The following is a 19,822-nucleotide window of genomic DNA, read 5'->3' as shown; positions in this document are numbered from 1 at the left end:
CTGTGTAAATATTATGATTTTTTGAAATGGGAGTAGCTAATAACTTTATTTAAATGCAAAGACATGTGATCTATAAAGAAAACAGAAGAAAAACACATCATTTACCTTTGTTTGCATCTGTGGAAAGCATTTGTTGCACATTTTCCCTTTGATTTAATGTCAGTGTTTATGCCATATTAACTGTCTCACTTCTTGTGAAGGTTTTTCCCTTATAATTTAATTTAGTCATTTACCATGGTGTTTAAAGCTTCAGCATAACCTAAGACAAAAGGTTGCGCAGTCTGTTATTCTACAATGATTACATCTATTTTTAGAAATTTATTACGACGTCACAAGGTGCAATTACAAGATGACTCGTGACATCATTTAGTTTCACAGAGATATAGATTGAATACCTGTCTTTTACAGTTGTGGGCAACTGGGCATGGTCATGTAATTGTCGTTATAAGGTTAATCTATCATTAGTTATATACAATAATACCATATCAGAACTGTGTGCTGTTACTTTTAGTGTTACATAAAAGGAGAATATTTTCCATACAACTGTTCAATGTGACCATGACACTTATAAAGGGTTTAAAAAAAACATGAAATTAGTCCTTACAGCTTTTCAGATCTGTGCTTGTATCCTTTGTTTCAAAACAGGGTCTTGATAGTGTTGCATTTTCCTCTGGGTTTGGTTAGCTTTACAAGGCAACATTTTAAAGCATATTAAAATATATTCATGCAAGTCACACGTGAGTAAATCTGTCCTCTCGTGGATCAGAATAAACCTGTTTACGCTCTATCAAGGTGGATTAACAGGTTTTGCTCCACGAGCCTATTATTTCTTTCTCTGTTGTTAATAGGAAACATACTGTACATGTACATGAGTAGTCATCACTAACAATTAAATGAAATAAATAACTCTTTGTTTTTTATCTGCAATCACTGATGTATTTACTCACAGAATCTTGCTGATACATTTTACAATACATATTTATTGTGGTGAATCATGAAAATGCTTGATTGATTTCTCCATTTGCTTGGGTTGTTTTCTAAACACAACCATACTCATGTGTTCACATCAACCCACCTTGTTCATGCGTTCTCAGAGAGCTATTGTTTTGGTGTACAGCTGAGCAGGATTGCTACGTTCAAATGTGCCTAAACTAAAGAAACTAAGGATGATAATGCACCAGATACAAAACAAGCCAAGCAATGACAAGCCAGGGGTGAAAAATGCCTTCATTTATTCACTCATTTTCCTTCATCATAGTTCCTTATTTATCAAGGGTCGCCACAGCAGATTGAACCAACTATTCCGGCAAATGTTTTACGTGACGGATACCCTTCCAGCCGCAACCCAGTACTGGGAAACACCCATACACTCTCTTATTCACAGATTACGGACAATTTTGTTTATCCAATTCACCTATAGCGCATATCTTTGGACTGTGGAGGAAACCGGAGTACCCAGAGCAAACCCACATGAACATGGGAGAACATGCAAACTCCACACAGAAATGCCTACTGGACCAGCCGCGACTCGAACCAGCGACTTTCTTCCTGTGAGGTGACAGTGGTAACCACTGCGTCACTGTTCCGCTTGAAAATGCCTTTTTAAGTATAAGTGAAGTTTTACAAACTAATTTCGAGAGGAGCGCGTGATATGATTGATCGTGGCTGGTCTCTCATCTGCAATCATTAATAAACCAATCAGATTATTCCAAACTGACAATAAATAGCCCGTCTCACCTTATTCCCTTATCTTTGTTTTTGACGAATCCCTCCATCCACCCCATCTCCCCCTTTTTTGTCCTTTACCAGGGGGATCTCTCGAAAACTACATCATATTGGACCCCCTTACATGCTCATTGACCAGGCGGGAGCCCTGGGCTCAATTATGTCTGAGCTCAGGGTTCTCTCTCTTGACAGCATGCCAAACCTGCTGATAATATTAAAGCAATATCTGAGTGTGGACTCTTGAAATTGAAAGAAAATGGAAGGAAATGGAAGTTTTAATAGATGTATTCATTTAGTTTATCACTTCTACTCACATTGACTTCTAAAGACTTCATAATTATTTGCACTACTTCTATTTTGTTTTTAGTCATTTTATAACGTAGTTAAAATAATCTTTACATACATATAATTCTTTGATGATGATGATGAAAGTTGAGTAATCTGTTTGAATCTGAGATGTAAGCAGTTTTCAATCTGCGTCACAGCTGCTGACTTTTTGTTTTTCTCTTTAGGACATCCCTCTTAGATCAGTACCAACTCACAATCCAGAAAGGTGAGTGGTGTTTGTGTGGTCTGTCTGTCTGTCTGTCTGTCTGTCTGTTTATTTATGGCTGTTTATTCTCTCATAAAGCAAACTCTATAGTACGAGGAATATTTAAAATCAACTTTTTGTGAAGATCCCCTTTAGTGTGTGTTGAATCTGGTTTTGAAGCAGCAATGTCTTTCTCACTGTTGCTCTCTGACAGCTTTGATGAGTCTCTTGAGGAGCCCTTCGTTTTACCCGCCCCTCCTTTGAGCACATATAAGTGAGTGAAGCCATGCTGGCTCATCCAGCTCTGTGGGGCCCGTAGTTTCAACACTAACCATTCAAATGCTCAGTGAGCCACTGCTAACTGGTTATATGGTTAGCATGAACGTAGCTGTACTCCCTTCCACTACTACGGTGTGTTTTCAGATTACAGTGCACTTTGGGCTTAGACAAGCGTTTGTGTTTCTGCTTGCAAATAGAGAGAGAGAGAGAGAGAGAGAGAGAGAGAGAGAGAGAGAGAGAGAGAGAGAGAGAGGAAACAGCATTTTCCTTCCTCAGCTCTGTTGAGGCATATTGCAAGGAGACACTTGCAAGCTCTCTCAGGGGTTTAAACTAACACATGGCATCCTGCCTGCCACGGCTATCACACACACACACACACACACACACACACACACACACGCACACATACAGAGTTTTAAACATAATTTCGTTTTTATTATCTATTTAGATCCCTTAACTACACAGAACATTAACTGCAATATTAGTCAAGCCATTTATAACTACAGACTTCACACATATTCACCCAAGCTTCCCCTGTGTTGGCTGCAGACAAATATAACTCAATAACAGCATGACAAACATCTGTCCTGTCCCACGGTGCCCTTGCACATTTAGACGTGTGCATTGTGTTTGTGTGTCAGTGTGTCAATTAATGGATGCAAAGTGTGTTTTGTCTCTATGATCTGTCTCTTCTGTTCCAGTAGGAATAAATCACAGAAAACCAAGTTTGATGAAGAGCTTCATGACAAAATGACCACAACTATCAATGATCTGAGCTCCAGCAAGTTAGTCTTACATGAACAGACACACTAAATCATGTTGGATAAAAATGAAGTTCAGAATGATAATGTTTATGGTAACGTTTTGTACATGTGTGTGTTTGTGCAGACAGTGGGTTAAGTCAGAAGAAATCTCCGGCCTCACACTATGGTTTACTAAAAGAGATCTGGAGAAGCAGGTTGGTGTTTCACTGAGGGCTTAACTGCAGTTTCTGGGGTAGAGTTTTACTTTATTTCAGACACCATGTGTGTCTGCGTGTTAAGAGGGAAGAAATGAAATACTTTATTTCCTGGAAAATAACACAATGAGTCAAAACTGCATAAAAACACAATGACCAGTGGTGTCACATTTTTAAATAGCTTCCCAATTTCCTTCAGAAGTAATGTAAAGTAGGCAATTGGTAGCCATAAGCAACACAAAGCATTTACAAATATTATTAACGTGTCTCATTGATCCACACTCTAAAAAAATTAGGCCTAACATATACAATTTCCATCCATTTGGATTACATACTCTTAAAGGTCCCATGAAATTAAAATATATATTTTATGTTAGTATCAGTATTGTTAGTTTTTAAGAAATCTATAAGCTAGTGTGTCCACATACAGTGACAAAATTCGTATTTAGTAGATATAAAACTGATATAAACATGATATAAAGCTTGTAGTTTGTCACTTCCACTCAAATGGATCAACGGTTTTATTCACATCACCTCACACTACAGTTTCTCATCACATCATAACCAATCAAATGCTGTCTTGTACAGAGATGCCCAAACTAGGGCCCACGGGCCCAAGTTGGCCCATGGTAACCTTTGATTTGGCCCACCAGGGAGAATGATAGGGATGGTTTAGAGATTGTCATTTCAAATTTGACGTAACCTTTTATTGGTTTGTTTTATTGTTAAGCTACAAAAAGGCTAACTGAGTTAAATGTTTCAATTGAAATGGTTCAAATGAATCAAATTTAGTTTAAAATGTACATGCTGTCACCCGACGGATAGAGGATAATGCAGAGACTGTGAGTGAATCAAGGCAAAGGCAGATTCTGCTTGACTAGTGTATACAGCACTGAACTACGCTGTTATAAATGTGACTGTTTTATTGTAGTAGGTTATAATTAAAGTTACACTGCATTAGTTAATGCGATTAGTTAATACGGCAACTTTAATGTAATCTAGTTTGGTATGTTTATTTTCGGCCCACAGCTCTCAATTATATTTGGATTTTGGCCCTTCATACGAAAAAATTTGGGCACCCCTGCTCTAGTATCTGACATGCTCCGCCCCTTCAAGATGCAAGCTGAACCATTCTGACTGGTAGAGCTGAGATAAAACAAAACAATAGTGGCTGTTTTTTAAGAAAGACACTATGTCCCACCTTCCTTTCGTGTTTCGGTCAGAATAATTACAAGATCAAACATCGAATAAAAATGCGTATTTCAAAGCACTTCACAGGACCTTTAACATAACTGAACTAATAAACTTTATATGATTGAAATTTGTTAGTTAAACATAAATAAAACAAAAAGAACAAGATTTTTGTAATAATATCAATACATCCAATGTGTTTTAAATGCTTCTCATCTATTGTGTGGAGTATGAAGCTGTGTCAATTTTGCCAATCTCATAGAATTTTACTAATTGAATCTGGCTTGTTCTTCAGCTAGGTATATTTATATCATATTTTTAACTGATTAAATGTAATAGTATTCTATTTTAACAGATTTAGATTGATTCTAAGGAATCTGACAACATAAGGAGTCTGAAATATTGACTCTATTACATTATTCAAAACAAGACTCAAAACTCACTTATTTAAGGTGGCTTTTAATACTTAATTGTATCTGACCTATTGTTGTATTATTTCTTCTGTTGTTTTATTGCTTTTGTTTAATTGTACAGTGTCCTTGACTTGCCAGAAAGGCACTTTTAAATAAAATGTATTATTATTATGATTATTACATAAAAAACTGTTAAATTAAATAAAATTGTAATGTTACAAACAGTCAATGATAAACTTCACCGTGATTCATTTTTTGAGTGTAAATAGGAGTGTATTTTGCATATTATGCTTGCTCAATGAAAATTGCATTATATAATTCACTTCGGAATAGAAGTCGCTGCACACTTCAGATGATAAAAACAGCTTTATTAACAGTGAGAATTCTGGAAAATACTGTAAATAATTCTAAAGTGTGTGTGTTCGTATGTGGTTCTCTCAGTACAGGACTATAGAGATGCCAAACTTTAAATATTACATCGGTTGTGCCACTTTCATCTTTATCTGCATCTTCATCATCCAGATGTTGGTTACCAATCAGTAAGTGACATGAACCCAAGCTAAAACTCATAGACTTAATTCAACACTTAAATGGTTAATGTGTCTTCATGTACTATAATCATTAGTCCTGTAAGTGTACGATTCTTTTTCTCTCTCTCCCTGTCAGACGTAAAGAGCTGGGCTTGGCGTTTGCAGTATTGGCGTGTTTTTTGCTGTTGATTCTGTGCATCTGTTTTGCAGGTCATATACAGGTTAGACCACCACTCCCTTCCTTTGCCTCAGCACACACATTCAGTTAGCCTAATGGTTTTGGGGGTATTTTTGTGGGTCTATCACAATGAAGTCCAGCCCCCTGTGGTTTTATAGATGCTGAAGCAAACAGTCTCTCCTTTGCTGTGTACTGTGCTGTAATGTGGAGAATGTCATATGCTGTGTCCATTGTTGGCACCGACTAAAAACAGACTTGCATCTGCTACAGTGTCGCAAACATAAATACATATAGATAGAATCAGACATTCATTCCCAGCGTCCTTTCTCTCCCACTCAAATACATTGTGGCTTTTTCCAACACATTCCTGCTTCTGTAACCTTGAGTTTTTCTAAAGCTGTTTTTCTTTTCTTTCTCTTTCTCGGTTTTTCAGAGGATGTTTCCAGAGAAGTTAAAGTCATGTACGTGGCTCTCGGCTCTTTCAAAAGCAGTGGTTAAGAGACCTTTTGTGCGCCTCTTATTGGCAACTGTAGCCACCACAGTCATAGTCGTCATAGCCATGTTTGAATTGGTAATTCTCAGCTTCACTTATTATTTTTAGTGCCTTGTACAATGTAACACACAAAACATCAAACAGTCATTGCACAAATGTCAAACTCTGAACATTTTTGCCCATCAAACTGTCCTTTTTCTCCACAGTTTTTTAAAAAAGCTGACAATTTATGTGACATTCAGCGACAAAACAGCAGCATTGCTGATTTGGCTGGAGAGGACCTTCAATATTTGCCTGTGAGTAGCCTGCTAATAGCTACTTTAATTGTTTTTTAATGTATCTAATAATTCATATTATAAACAAACCAACCCCACATCCCACCCATATTATTATTACATTATTGTTGTATTATTTCATTTTTAATTTGTATTTCGTATTTTAAATAAGAGCATTTATATTATATAAATACATTATACAGTTGAAACCAGAAGTTTACATACACTATAAAAAAGGCACATGACTTTTTTTTTTAAATGTCTGATGTAAAATCATACTGATTGTTTACTATTTTAGGTCCGTTAGGATTACCAAAATGATTTACATTTGCTAAATGGCAGAATAATGAGATTGAATAACTTGGGTCAAACTTTTTTAGGTATCCTTTAACAAGCTTCTCACTATAGTTTGCAGGTATTTTAGCGCATTCCTCCTAACAGCACTTGTGTAACTGAGTCAGATTTGTAGGCTGTCTTGCATGCTCATGCTTTTTCAACTCTGCCCACAAATTTTCACAAAAATTGAGATCAGGGCTCAAAACATTCACCCTGTTGTCCTTACAGCACATTTAAACTAGTTTGGCAGTATGCTTAGAGTCATGGTCTATTTGGAAGACCCATTTGTGGCCAAGTTTTAATTTCCTGGCTGATGTCTAGATATATTGCTTCAATATTTTTACATAATGTTCCTTCTTCATGGTGCCATCTATTCTGTGAAGTGCACCAGTCCCTCCTGCAGCAAAACAGCCCCACAACATGATGCTGCCACCCCATACTTCACAGTTGGGATGGTGTTGCTAGGCTTGTAAGTTTCTGTCTTTGTCCTCCTAATGTAACTCTGGTCATTATGGGCAAACAGTTCACTTTCAATTCCATCAGACCACAGGACATGTCTCCAAAAATGAAAGTCTTTTCTCCAATGTGATTTAGCAAATTGTAATCTGGCTTTTTTATGATGCTTTTGGAGTAATGGCTTTTTCCTTGCTGAGTGGTCTTTCAGCTCATGTTGGTATTGACTCATTTTTCTGTGTATAATGAAACTCTCTTACCAGCTTCAGCCAGTGTCTTCACAGCATATTTTGCTTTTGTTCTGGGGTTAATGCACACAGTTTTGCACCATAGCACGTTCATCTCTGGGACACAGAATCCTTCTCCTTCCTGAGCGGTATGATGGCTGGACATTCCCATGTTGTTTATACTTGCATATAATTGTTTGAACTGATGAACGTGGCACCTTCAGGCATCTAGAAATTGTGCCCAAAGAAGAACCAGACTTGTGGAGGTTCATATCTCTCTTCCTGATGTCTTGGCAGTTTGCTTTTCTTAAATACTAATCTACAGTTGTGCCTCCAATTAACTGAATTGTTGTCAATGAGCCAATCAGAAACTTCCAAAACCTTGACACCATCATCTGGGCTTTTTCAGAGGCATAGTCATCTTATTGTATGTAAACTATTGAGTTTTAAGAAAAGTAAAAAAAAAAAAATCTCAAAAAAAATCTCATTATTCTGCTATTAAGCAAATAGAAACAATTTTGGTGATCTTAACTTACCTAAAAGAGAAAAAGTTTAGTCACATTTAACATCTGACATTTAAAAAAAAATTGTTATGTGCCTTTTATACAGTGTATGTAAACTTCTGGTTTCAACTGTATATATTATTACAAACATAGAGAAAAATAAGTTGTCTTAGTATTGAATATTACATTGAATATTGTATTAATATATGTCTTGTTTGGATTGATTTTCCAGTATTTGGTTTACAATTGTATATTGGCACTGATCGCCTGTGGCGTGTTTTTGAGGGTGAGTTTTGAGCTGAAGTTGGCCTTCCTTCTCATCGTCTCCCTTGTTTCCTACACCATCATCTTCTACTCTCAGGAAAATCTGTTCAGCAGCTACAGCTGCCTGCTCTACACCAACCACAGCTGGTAAACTCACAAATACATGTCTTATACCGAGACATTACATACACTACAGGTCAAGTTTGGGGTCAGTTTTTTTTTTCATGTTTTTTTAAAGAAAATGATTCTGTTTATCAAGGCGGCATTTATTAAATGTGAAAAAAAGTTAAATTGGTACATATTTATTATTATTTTAAATAAATGCTTTATTATTGTATGTAGTTTTAAATCAAATTGTTACTTCAGTCATTATTGCTTTTATTACTATAATAATAATAATAATAATAATAATAACAACAACAACAACAACAACAACAACAACAACAACTAATATTGAATATAATATTAAAAGAGTGATTTCTGAAGGATCATGTGACTCTGAAGACTGAAGCTGAAAATTCATCTTTGAAATCACTAGAAAACTACTTTAGAACACTTATTTTATAGTGCAATAACATTTAAACATTTTACAATTTGTACTGTATTTTTGATTAAATAAACGCAGCCTTGGTGAGCGGGAGAAGCTCATTTTAAAACATTTAAAAATCATTCTGGCCCCAAATTTTTGACCGGTTGTGTATTTCTTCTAATATTATTTTTACATTACTTTTGCTGACATTTATTTCTCATTTAAATGTTGTATGATGTAGTAAAAAGATCTTTTTTATGGTTAAAAGTATTATCAGGAATGGAATTCAATATTTATGCATGTAGTTCTGCAATTATTAAATAATATCGTTTGAAGCTGGTGTACTTTTTTGCATTTAATAATTGATCTAATTTGGCTTGCATCTCCCAATCAAGGAAATGAAAAAACTTCATGCTTTTTCATTGCAGACCTAAAGTACTTTATGCACGCTTGCATTTTTCAAATTAGAAATATAAAGCTATAAAATAAAAGAAAGCTATACAACAAATCTTGAGCATTGGCCAATATTGTAATATTTTGTGTCTCAAGTAAAGTCATGTCCAGTGTTTGTCTGTTGTAGTGGCGACAGTCTGATGGTGTGCAAGGCAGGACTGATGAAGCACCCACAACTCATGAGTTGCATCTACATCACACTTTTTCTCTTTACCATGCTGCTCATATCTCGCCAGGTACATACACACACACACACACACACACACACACACACACACACACACACACACACACACACACACACAACACAATTATATACAAGAGCACAGCACTGTCCCAGCAGAGAAAATCATGTCCTCTCTGTTCATCTCAGAACGAGTACTGTTGCCGTCAGGATTTTCTTTTGAAGAACAAGAACCTGGCCGATAAGGAAGAAGTGGAGCTGTGTGAAAACCTGAACCGTCTCCTTTTGGAGAATGTTCTCCCGGCACACGTGGCTGCTCTCTTCGTGGGCGAGAACAAAAAGAATGAGGTGGGGCTGCTGTCCGCTATCTCTTTACTAAACCGGAAATACAAGGTAGGAACTGGCTTTGAATGAGCGGGATGAGCCTGTTTATCACCTCCTTCTGTCTCCCATTCAAGACCAGACATATACCAGTGATTCCCAACCGGGGTATCTGTGAGCACTACGAGCAGGGTTTCCTTTTGTTTAAATATTTAACAAAAATATGTAATGATGTAGTTTTATGGTTTCCAGATATTTAGGAAATTATTATTTAAGAAAGAAAACAAAACATTTCATTAGAACCTTGCAGATTGGCTTGTGACTATAGTATAAGACAAGAAAGGTTGGGAAACACTGCCATATACCACACAGTATCATATCATACAGTATTGCCTCACACCATTTCAATGTAATACTGTGCCATAACAATGTACACTATTCATAGAGTTCATACTGTATTTTAAGTAGCCTCTCAACTATTTTCTACTACAGTTTATACTGCACCTCACTATACTGTAGTTAAGAAAGATTCAAAACTTCAGGTCAGAAAACATACCTGAAACATTCATTCAATGGAGAGTTTGTTGTTGGATTTTCATGTATTTAAAAAAACAGACTGCTATAGTCAATAAGGCTGAATTTATTTGATAAAATAATTATGTCATATTATAAAATATAATTACATTTTAAAATGAAAATATTAGTATATTTTGATCCATCAGAAATCATTTTAATATTCAGGGGTGTGTTTCTGAATACCATCATTAGCTAACTAAGGTCGCAAGTTCCATCGTTACAAACAGTACATACAGTTACATACAGTAGTTTATTAATTTGGCATTTTCCAAATCCATCATTCCAACAAACGTCCGCAAACTGCATTGCAAACTTGTACACTTTCAACTACACCTCTAGAGCTATAGTTAGAAACATAGTTCCTGGTTGTTTCTATTCCCTGTTATCCCCCATTATATATAGTTCAAGTCAGAATTATTAGCCCCACATGTTTTTTTTTTCCCCAATTTCTGTTTAACGGAGAGAAGATTTCTTCACCACATTTCTAAACATAATAGTTTAATAACTGATTTCTAATAACTGATTTATTTTATCTTTGCCATGATGACAGTAAATAATATTTGACTAGATATTTTTCAAGACACTTCTATACAGCTTAAAGTGACATTTAAAGTCTTAACTAGGTTAATTAGGTTAACTAGGCTGGTAAGTTATTGTATAAAGATGGTTTGTAGTGTAGACTATCGGAACAAATATAGCTTAAAGGGGCTAATAATTCGATTTTAACATGCTTTAAAAAAAAATTAAAACCTGCTTTTATTCTAGCCGAAATAAAACAAATGAGACTTTCTCTAGAGGAAAAAATATTATCAGACATGCTGTGAAAATTTCCTTTCTCTGTTAAACATCATTTGGGAAATATTTAAAAAAGAAAAAAAAATTCAAAGGGGGGCTAATAATTCTGACCTCAACTGTGTGTATATATATATATATATATACACGTTAATGGCTTTATTATTTTATTTAATTAATTTATAGGTCATTTATTAGAATGTGTACCTGTACTGTTTATGACATGGACCTGTTGTACACTTTTCAAAAAATAAATAGCCTACTGTAAATTTGGCCTACTACCATTAACGATTTATTAATTTTGCGACGTATTAATTTCTCTCACAAACAGTTAACTAGCCTTGTCTATTTTATTTATTTTTGTCTAATATGTCAGTGTTTTGTTTGTTAAACAATTCATCAGATATCTCAGTACATCTAGTCTTGTGGAATTCCTAATTGAGTGCATTTGGTACACATGTTCTTCAAAAGACTCGCATCATGTATCATATCTATCATTTGTCAGCTGTTACCTCATCATGTGTGAGTTTGTAAATATCCTCTCATGACACATGTTTTGGTTGTTTCTTTACCTGTAAATGATTTGAGCACAGAAGCGCTGAACTCTTCCTGCATGTGTCTTTCTGATGCTCTTCTCCAGGACCTGTACTATAAGTCATACGACTGCGTGTGTGTGATGTTTGCCTCTGTGCCGGACTTCAAAGAGTTCTACACTGAGTGTGACATCAACAAAGAAGGCCTGGAGTGTTTGAGGCTCCTCAATGAGATCATCGCAGACTTTGATGAGGTCAGAGCAATGTCACATCTCATGTCTCGCAACATGTGTTTGTCGTGTTATTCCCTTATATTACACTCCCTTTATTCTTCTTTAATTAACTGAATGAATGGATGAATCACATGGCTTCACATGGGTGTGACCTTAGCTTTCATTTGAGGGCTTTGTTGGAATGAGTTGGCCGTTGTGCTAACGTACACTCATACATCAGTTCAACTGCTTCTTTGTGTGAGATTGAGGATGAAGCATCAGGGCTTGGACTTGTTGGCGATCACCACCTTGACTGACTACACCATAGTTTTGCAAATTAATTCTGGCAGTGACCTGATTCATCCAGAATGATCTAAATATAGGCGCAGTCCATGCTTGGCTTGCTTCACTTATTGCTAGTGTTGAGTTTCTTTGTTATATGACTGCTCCGTGTCCTTATTCTTCTCTCATTTTCTTTATTAAAAGATAACATCATAGCATGACATGCACTCAACTGTTCTCTCCTCTGCTTACCCTCAGTTGCTGTCCAAACCCAAGTTCAGTGGTGTGGAGAAGATTAAAACCATTGGCAGCACGTACATGGCAGCTGCAGGATTGAGTGGACCTCCAGAGCAGAGCAACCAGGTAATGCGGGAAATAAACACCTAGGGCTCAGTTTACCTGATATTGAGTGTTTTCTTCCATTTTGATAACAGTGTAATTGTATATGGAATGAAATGTTTGAGCTTGACCACTTTCAGAGTTAGTTAAAAACATCTAATCAGATTGATTTTGTATTGTAAACAAAGCTAGCCCTCCCTATAAGCTAGGGGTGTATAAATTTGGTCCTAGAGAGCCGATGTCCTGGAGATTTTAGCTTAGATTTAGTGTTTAGACTTGCCTAAACACACCTGCACGGATGTTTCTAGAAAGCCTAATAGGAGCTTGACTAGCTAGCCCAGGTGTGTCCCATTGGGGTTGGAACTAAACTTTGCAGGACACCGGCCCTCCACGACTGAGTTTGGACACCCCTGCTTAAAGTGAACTAAGCAGCCGCCACTAGGGGGCCCCCACAACACTCTAGCGTTGCGAGCCGTTTCCTTGCTGAAATTTTATCTTCAACGACAGTGCTTTAATACTTAAATATTTATACATTTTTACTGGAAAGAAAAAAATCATAATTTTATTAAAGTTGAAATTATTTCTGTGTGAAGGTCCTATCAACAGGAAGCTCACAGCATCTCATTTCTCATATGTGTTCTGTTCTCGCGGTTCGAGTTTGTACTTCCAAGGTAACCTGCAAGACCGACCGGTCACCACAAGAACGCCAATCCGTCTTTCACTGACATATTTTGCACACTGGTAATATTTTTCCTGAGACATGTTTATGAAAGTTATTTCCTAATTGAATTAATTAGCTTAACATAAGCTATGTACCCTGCATCTCAAAAATCTAATTTATAAGACACTAATTATTATATATATATATATAAGGTGATGCGGTGGCACAGTGTGTTGCGCTGTCACCTCACAGCAAGAAGGTTGCTGGTTCGAGCTTCGGCTGTGTCAGTTGGCGTTTCTGTGTGGAGTTTGCATGTTCTCCCTGTGTTTGCGTGGGTTTCCTCCGGGTGCTCCGGTTTCCCCCACAAGTCCAAAGACATGCGATATAGGTGAATTGGGTAAGCTACATTGTCCGTAGTGTATGTGTGTAAATGAGTGTGTATGGACATTTCTCAGTGTTGGGTTGCAGCTGGAAGGGCATCTGCTGCGTAAAACATATGATGGATAAGTTAGGATTTCATTCCACTGTGGCGACCCCAGATTAATAAAGGGACTAAAAAATACAATATATATATATATATATATATATATATATATATATATATATATATATATATATATATATATATATATATATATATATATATATATATATATAAAATAAGAATGAAGGGTTTCTACTCATTTTTAAATTGAAACTGCATGCTTATATCAGGTGGGACATATAGAGCAATAATGTGAATGTGAATTTCAACTCAAATTCATTCATAAAATGTATAAATGATTTAATTGTGTTAACTCATTAACTGCCTGACTGTCCTAACATGTTATTATATATTTAATACTTAAGGGAATGTGAAGGGTGATGCTCTCAATAGAAAATTGGAGATCATAGTTGGAAAACCGGTTGACTTTGTTAAATTCTCCATTTCTGCTGTCCTACTATTATCTAACATTTTTGTTGCCAAATGGAAAGTGGGCAGTTCGAGTATGCCAGTATGCAGCAATCAGCCAGCTCTTCATATTCTTTGGCTTTCCGTGATTCATGTTTAATTTAAATAATTGCAAAAAATGCTTTGTAAATGAAATTGATAGATCAAATTATCTCACACATGCAAACTAAAATAAAGAATCATTCTGTTTTCTAAACATGTTATTGATCCGCTGAACAAGTCATCTATGCTTATATTTCGTTGGTGGCATGCACCATTTCTCCACTGTGTGGATGTAATGACAGTGATGAGCGCTGTTTTATCCAAGGCTCCATTTTTTACTCTTGTTCACCAGAAAAAAAAGCTAAATAAACCTATAAAATAGTTTTTCAAATCTTTTTCTATTACATCCAGATTTGTCACAACTTAAGAGCTATCACTAGCACTAGCACTATCACTAGCTTCTGATACTGCAACTTTTCATTTGTGTTTTAAATGCCACTTGCATGTAATGTAGACATGGCATTATTTTTCAAACTGGTGGATTATTACAATTAATCATTATCTATAAACAAAATGTTTCTGTAGTTATATTTCTATATTATTAAATATGCAATATAAGAATTGCTGTCATGTCTGTTGCATAGCAACAGAACATTTGCAGCATTTTTAAACCTCAAACTTTTGTTTTATTCAGTAGCAAAAATCTTTAATGGCATTGAATTTCAAAAGCCTGAAAGAAACAGAAAATGGACTGATGTTTTTTTTTTTTTGTAATTGTAAGCTGCTGCCTGTAATTACAGTGACAGGTCCTTGAATTAACAAATCTTTTCTTGAATATCAATTACTTTAGATATTTGCATGAAAAGTGAACATAGTTGAGAATTAACATGCTAAAAGTATTTCTCCATTCCAAGAACCTCATGCCAGGTTTTCAATTAGCCTTGACTGTACTATGGTACTGTAAATGAAAAGGATCTTTTCAAAACTGTCCAGCACTTGTGAATGAGGCGCCCTTAATGAATGGCATTAAAAAAAATAGTAGCTTGCATATTTTATAACCAAATGAAAAGAAAGGTTCCTTTTATTTATGCAGGTCATCTACTTCTCTGACCTCTAGTCACCCTGAGTATTTTAGGAGCTTCATAATTACTGTATCTGTGGTGTAGTTTATGCTTGACTAGCTCTATTGTGTTTGCCTCCAGGACCGTGAGCGGCAGAATGCACAGATAGGAAACATGGTGGAGTTCGCCATCGCTCTAATCGGCAAATTGGATGGCATAAACAGGCATTCCTTCAACACATTCAGGCTTCGTGTTGGTAAGTGAACAAAACTCTCAGTTCTCAGTCAGTGTCCATTTCTTACTTACTGCTCGGGGTCTGAATTAATTTGGTGACTCACTTTGCAACCCTGCATTAAAGATCCCATATACTGCATTGATTCAATAAGTTCAATTGTTCTCTGATAACTACATAGCAGATATCTGAGATCTACATAGCAGTTATGTGGCTTAGGGAAGATCAAACATTCTCCAGAGATGATTGTATATTCTCATTTACAGTATCACCCAGTAAAACGCTCCTAGAATTAGAAACATGAATATTATTGAGCTCTGCTGACGCGTAGCTCTCAGTGCCTGCTTTCTCTTTCACTCCCCCCCCCCCCCCCTCGCTCTCTCTCTCTCTCTCACAGCATGATGTACTCTGAAACAAACTTGTGCAAAATAATGTTAACATACTTAATTTGTCAAAAAAATAATAAATTAACAAATGGAGTAGATGCCTTGTTAAATATTTTTAAGTTCTGTGGTGGAGAGGTTTATTTTAGCTAGGAGTGAGTGAGCTATTTAATAAAACCACTAGAGTAGCATATGCTGCTAAATTATTATTCAATTTGACAAAAGAGACAGGCAGAGGTGTATTGTGTTTTTTTTTTAGCTATAATGTAAATGTAAACAGCCAGGATTTAATACCAACCTCTGCATAGACAGATGACTTTTAATAAAAAGCTATTCCTTCACTCCAGAAAAATGACAGTAAGAGCTGAATTCTTAAACGTGCACAATACTCAGCAGTCTACATGAGTTTGTCTCATTACAAAAATATGCAGCAAATTTCACAACAAACACAGTAAATTAACAAAAGAATAAATGTATAATCTCTATATCTCGCATTTTGCATTCTGATGAGCTGTAAACAGTGTTGCCAGATATAGCAGATTTTTTCCAGCTCAAAAGCTGTTTAAATCCTGCCCAAACGCTCAAAAAAAATCATATTTGATTGAATTTTAATTTATAATTGATTTAAATCGAAATTAGCCCAGTTACTTTAACTGTCATGATTTTTTTATCCATACATTAACCAACACCAACAGTCACAGAATCACAACATAACCGGATCATATTGAAACACTGCCCCCTCTCACCCACACACTGCACTTAATCTTGTGTAGATTACACTACCTATTAGAGTAGTTTATGTCTTACTTTTGAAATGGGGTATAAATTTGTCCTATTTGGCACTTTAAATTCTTTTGAACATAATTAAATATTCTGCTTGTCAATCAGACGACGCTTCTGTGTTTGTTCTTGCTGTCAATTGTGGAGAAAAATTATTCATCCAAGTGTTAGGATAAACCTTTAAAAACAGTTTAACTGCATTCACTGTGTGATGCCATGCATGCGAAGGGGAGTCAGATTTGTCCGAGGAGACTTTGATACAACTTTCCTTCACCTCCTCTTGCGGGTAGGGCCAAGCAGTTTGCGCTATGCACTGGTCACTGCTAACTGAATGGAGTAGAAGCACACAGTCATTCATTCATTTTCTTTTCGGCTTAGTCCCTTTATTAATCCGGGGTCGCCACAGCGGAATGAACCACCATCTCATCCGGCACGTTTTTATGCAGCGGATGCCCTTCCAGCCGCAACCCATCTCCGGGAAAGCACACAGTTATATTTTGTCAAACCGCCAATGCCATTTTTTACCCGCACAATCAAATTCAAAACCGCCCGATTGGGCAGGAAACCACCCAATCTGGCAAAACTGACTGCAAACCAATGACTTGTGGAGCCATTGCTTAGCAACACATAGAAAACAATCTGGTACGGCTGCCATTGGCTTTATTCAAAGGGACTGTGCTGTGTCTCTCATATTCAAAATAAGAGTCCCACATACATAATAAGTTTAGATAAACTTAAAATTAGAGATTTATGATCATTGTTGTTCCCTTACTAAAGGAAATGTTGTGGTCAATCAAACACAACCTGGACATTAATATTAATGAGCCCATTATGCAACAGTCTGTGATTTGGCTGATGGTTTCTGATAGCTCAGCTTCTCATGTAGGTCGGGCTGATGTATAACGTGACCTAAAGTGAATAGTAACCATGAGCATTTATACTGTGCTCTAATCAGCCTGTTTTACACTAGGGTTTTACACTTGCAGAATTTACATAAGAACGAGGAAACAATAGTGTCTGAGGATGACTTTATATCCTTTCCATGTACTGAGCTCTTATTATTCGACTATGCCTAGATACAGTTTACCCAGATTTTTAAAGGGCACATTTAAGGGTTAAAAATGAAAACATTACACAAGGAACTTAGCTGAAAATCTCATTGAAAAACAAAGGCAGCTCATATGAGAGATCTCAGGCATCTCCCGCAGCTCAACAATAACAGATGCACTCAGGAACTGGCATGAAATGCTTCATAAGCGCTCAATTTAAGAGTCTTAGTACATATCACCCATCTGTGGGAAAGATCTGATCAAAATTATAATAACAGACAAAAATCCCCTTTAAAAACACATTCCTCAGTCACTTGAGGATCAGAGTCCTGTCTTAATGGATCTGCGTTATGCCAATTATATCTGTGAGCCAGTTATAATGAGGTTCACAAAGAGACTAGCCTACACTAAACAACTGTACAGCCAATAGCCAGCTGACCCAAAACTGAAATGGCATAGTGTGATTATTATTTTACACCTGAGCTGCTCACAATATACAAGTACTACTGCTACTACTAATAATAAATAATAATTGTTATTATTAATAATCTTTACAAGCTGTTGAAAATAATCTAGCAACAAGATATGTTAGCAATCTACTATCAACCATCTGCCACACAATAGAAACAAGATTTGCCTGGTAACCCCAGTGCTGAGTTTAGCCACAAATTTTCTTTAAAAATAGTACATATTGAGTTAAGACTGAATTTAAATGTATAAATATTAATGTCATTTTTGAGTATTTGTTCATTGGTCTGCATATGTGTCCCATTTTGGTATCTATATCAAATAAAATACACAGAAGGGATTTTATTCATTCATTTATTTTCCTTCGGCTTAGCCCCTTATTTATCAGGGGTCGCGACAGCGGAATGAACCGCCAACTATTCCAGCATTTGTTTTGCACAGTGAATGCCTTCCAGCTGCAACCCAGTACTGGGAAACATCCATACACACTCATTCACACACATACACTACGGCCACTTTAGTTTATTCATTTATTATGCCCCTTTTTACAAGATGTAAAATAAGTATCTGACGTGTCTTTGTTTCAGCTCAGAATACCTCACAAATAGTGATTTTTAACTCTTTGGAACTGCCTCTTTTAGGCTTTGATCCTAATCGTGCCATTTTGATGACTATCGCTTTAAATATAAATTAGATTGTGTTGTCAGGCACTCATCACTTTTTATGTGTCGGCAGATAAAAAAAACAAGACTAACAATGGTGGTCTTTCCTCCTCTGATAACATGTACAAAGAGAGAATGTCAATCAAAGCATTTTGGCAGACTGTTTTTATGAAGTGTGATTATAGAAAGTAAATTTACTCATTTTTTACCATTAGAAGCTGGTTATATTCACAGACTGTTGTCACACAACTGTGTTTAAACTCCTTATGAAAGTATTTTTGCATGATAGGTCCACTTTAAATGGAAACAAAGGATCAAATTATCAGATATTAAAAAATGGGTGAAATAATGTCTTAATATTTTATATAAATTGTAATATGATTAAAATATATAATTTTATTAAACTGACTTTTAATTTTAAATGATGACATCTGATGACACTGACAGATGGTAAAATGTAATGGTTTGAAGTATAGTAACAATGTAGTGACAAGATTTAAAATGATAATCGATTAATGTTTTGGGGCTGCAATATGATCCTTATATAGAGTCTGATAGAGAATGATAAAGAATTTATAATTAAATAATTTTTACTCCAGCTATGCCTGAAAAGATTTTTTGGTAAATGGATTATATTTGAATTTGAATTTATTAAATAGGATAGCCCCTTGAGATTAACCATCTCATTTTCGAGGGGGTCCCTAAGAAATTGTTAAACTGAAAGACAGTGGGTGTCTTTTGTAAATCATGGTAAAAACATGTATGATAGCCAATATTAATTATTAAAAAGAAGTTTTATTACATGTTTATTGTTCTGGTGATGCATTTTTGTCCTTGATCCAGGTATAAACCACGGCCCAGTGATTGCTGGGGTGATTGGAGCCAGGAAACCACAGTATGATATCTGGGGAAACACTGTGAATGTGGCCAGTCGGATGGAAAGCACTGGAGAGCTGGGTAAAATACAGGTGTGAATCCATCTTAAAGTCGTTCAGCTCTCTAGATCTGCTTGAT

The 19,822-nt window shown here is 36.0% G+C and overlaps 1 protein-coding gene across 7 annotated transcripts in view; it reads left to right on the top strand.

Moving 5' to 3' along the window:
• adcy7 (adenylate cyclase 7) overlaps nucleotides 1-19,822 on the top strand; it is an 82,496-nt gene that overhangs the window by 60,237 nt on the left and 2,437 nt on the right. Inside the window, exons 12-26 of one of the 7 annotated variants that reach the window (XM_056461804.1) lie at nucleotides 2,238-2,278; nucleotides 2,472-2,531; nucleotides 3,241-3,321; nucleotides 3,425-3,494; nucleotides 5,540-5,637; nucleotides 5,765-5,849; nucleotides 6,240-6,377; nucleotides 6,506-6,595; nucleotides 8,326-8,504; nucleotides 9,467-9,575; nucleotides 9,713-9,871; nucleotides 11,853-11,999; nucleotides 12,498-12,602; nucleotides 15,376-15,490; nucleotides 19,652-19,776. In XM_056461804.1, the coding sequence (XP_056317779.1) occupies nucleotides 2,238-2,278; nucleotides 2,472-2,531; nucleotides 3,241-3,321; nucleotides 3,425-3,494; nucleotides 5,540-5,637; nucleotides 5,765-5,849; nucleotides 6,240-6,377; nucleotides 6,506-6,595; nucleotides 8,326-8,504; nucleotides 9,467-9,575; nucleotides 9,713-9,871; nucleotides 11,853-11,999; nucleotides 12,498-12,602; nucleotides 15,376-15,490; nucleotides 19,652-19,776 (1,602 nt within the window). Of the gene's footprint in view, nucleotides 1-2,237; nucleotides 2,279-2,471; nucleotides 2,532-3,237; nucleotides 3,322-3,424; nucleotides 3,495-5,539; nucleotides 5,638-5,764; nucleotides 5,850-6,239; nucleotides 6,378-6,505; nucleotides 6,596-8,325; nucleotides 8,505-9,466; nucleotides 9,576-9,712; nucleotides 9,917-11,852; nucleotides 12,000-12,497; nucleotides 12,603-15,375; nucleotides 15,491-19,651; nucleotides 19,777-19,822 lie in introns of all 7 variants that reach the window. The other 6 variants (XM_056461799.1, XM_056461800.1, XM_056461798.1 and 3 more) reach the window with 6 other exon arrangements.

Source organism: Danio aesculapii, chromosome 7, assembly GCF_903798145.1.
Source record: "Danio aesculapii chromosome 7, fDanAes4.1, whole genome shotgun sequence".
Lineage (NCBI taxonomy): Eukaryota > Metazoa > Chordata > Actinopteri > Cypriniformes > Danionidae > Danio > Danio aesculapii.
The sequence above is the reverse complement of the archived record's forward strand: the minus strand, read 5'-3'. Positions and strand labels throughout refer to the sequence as shown.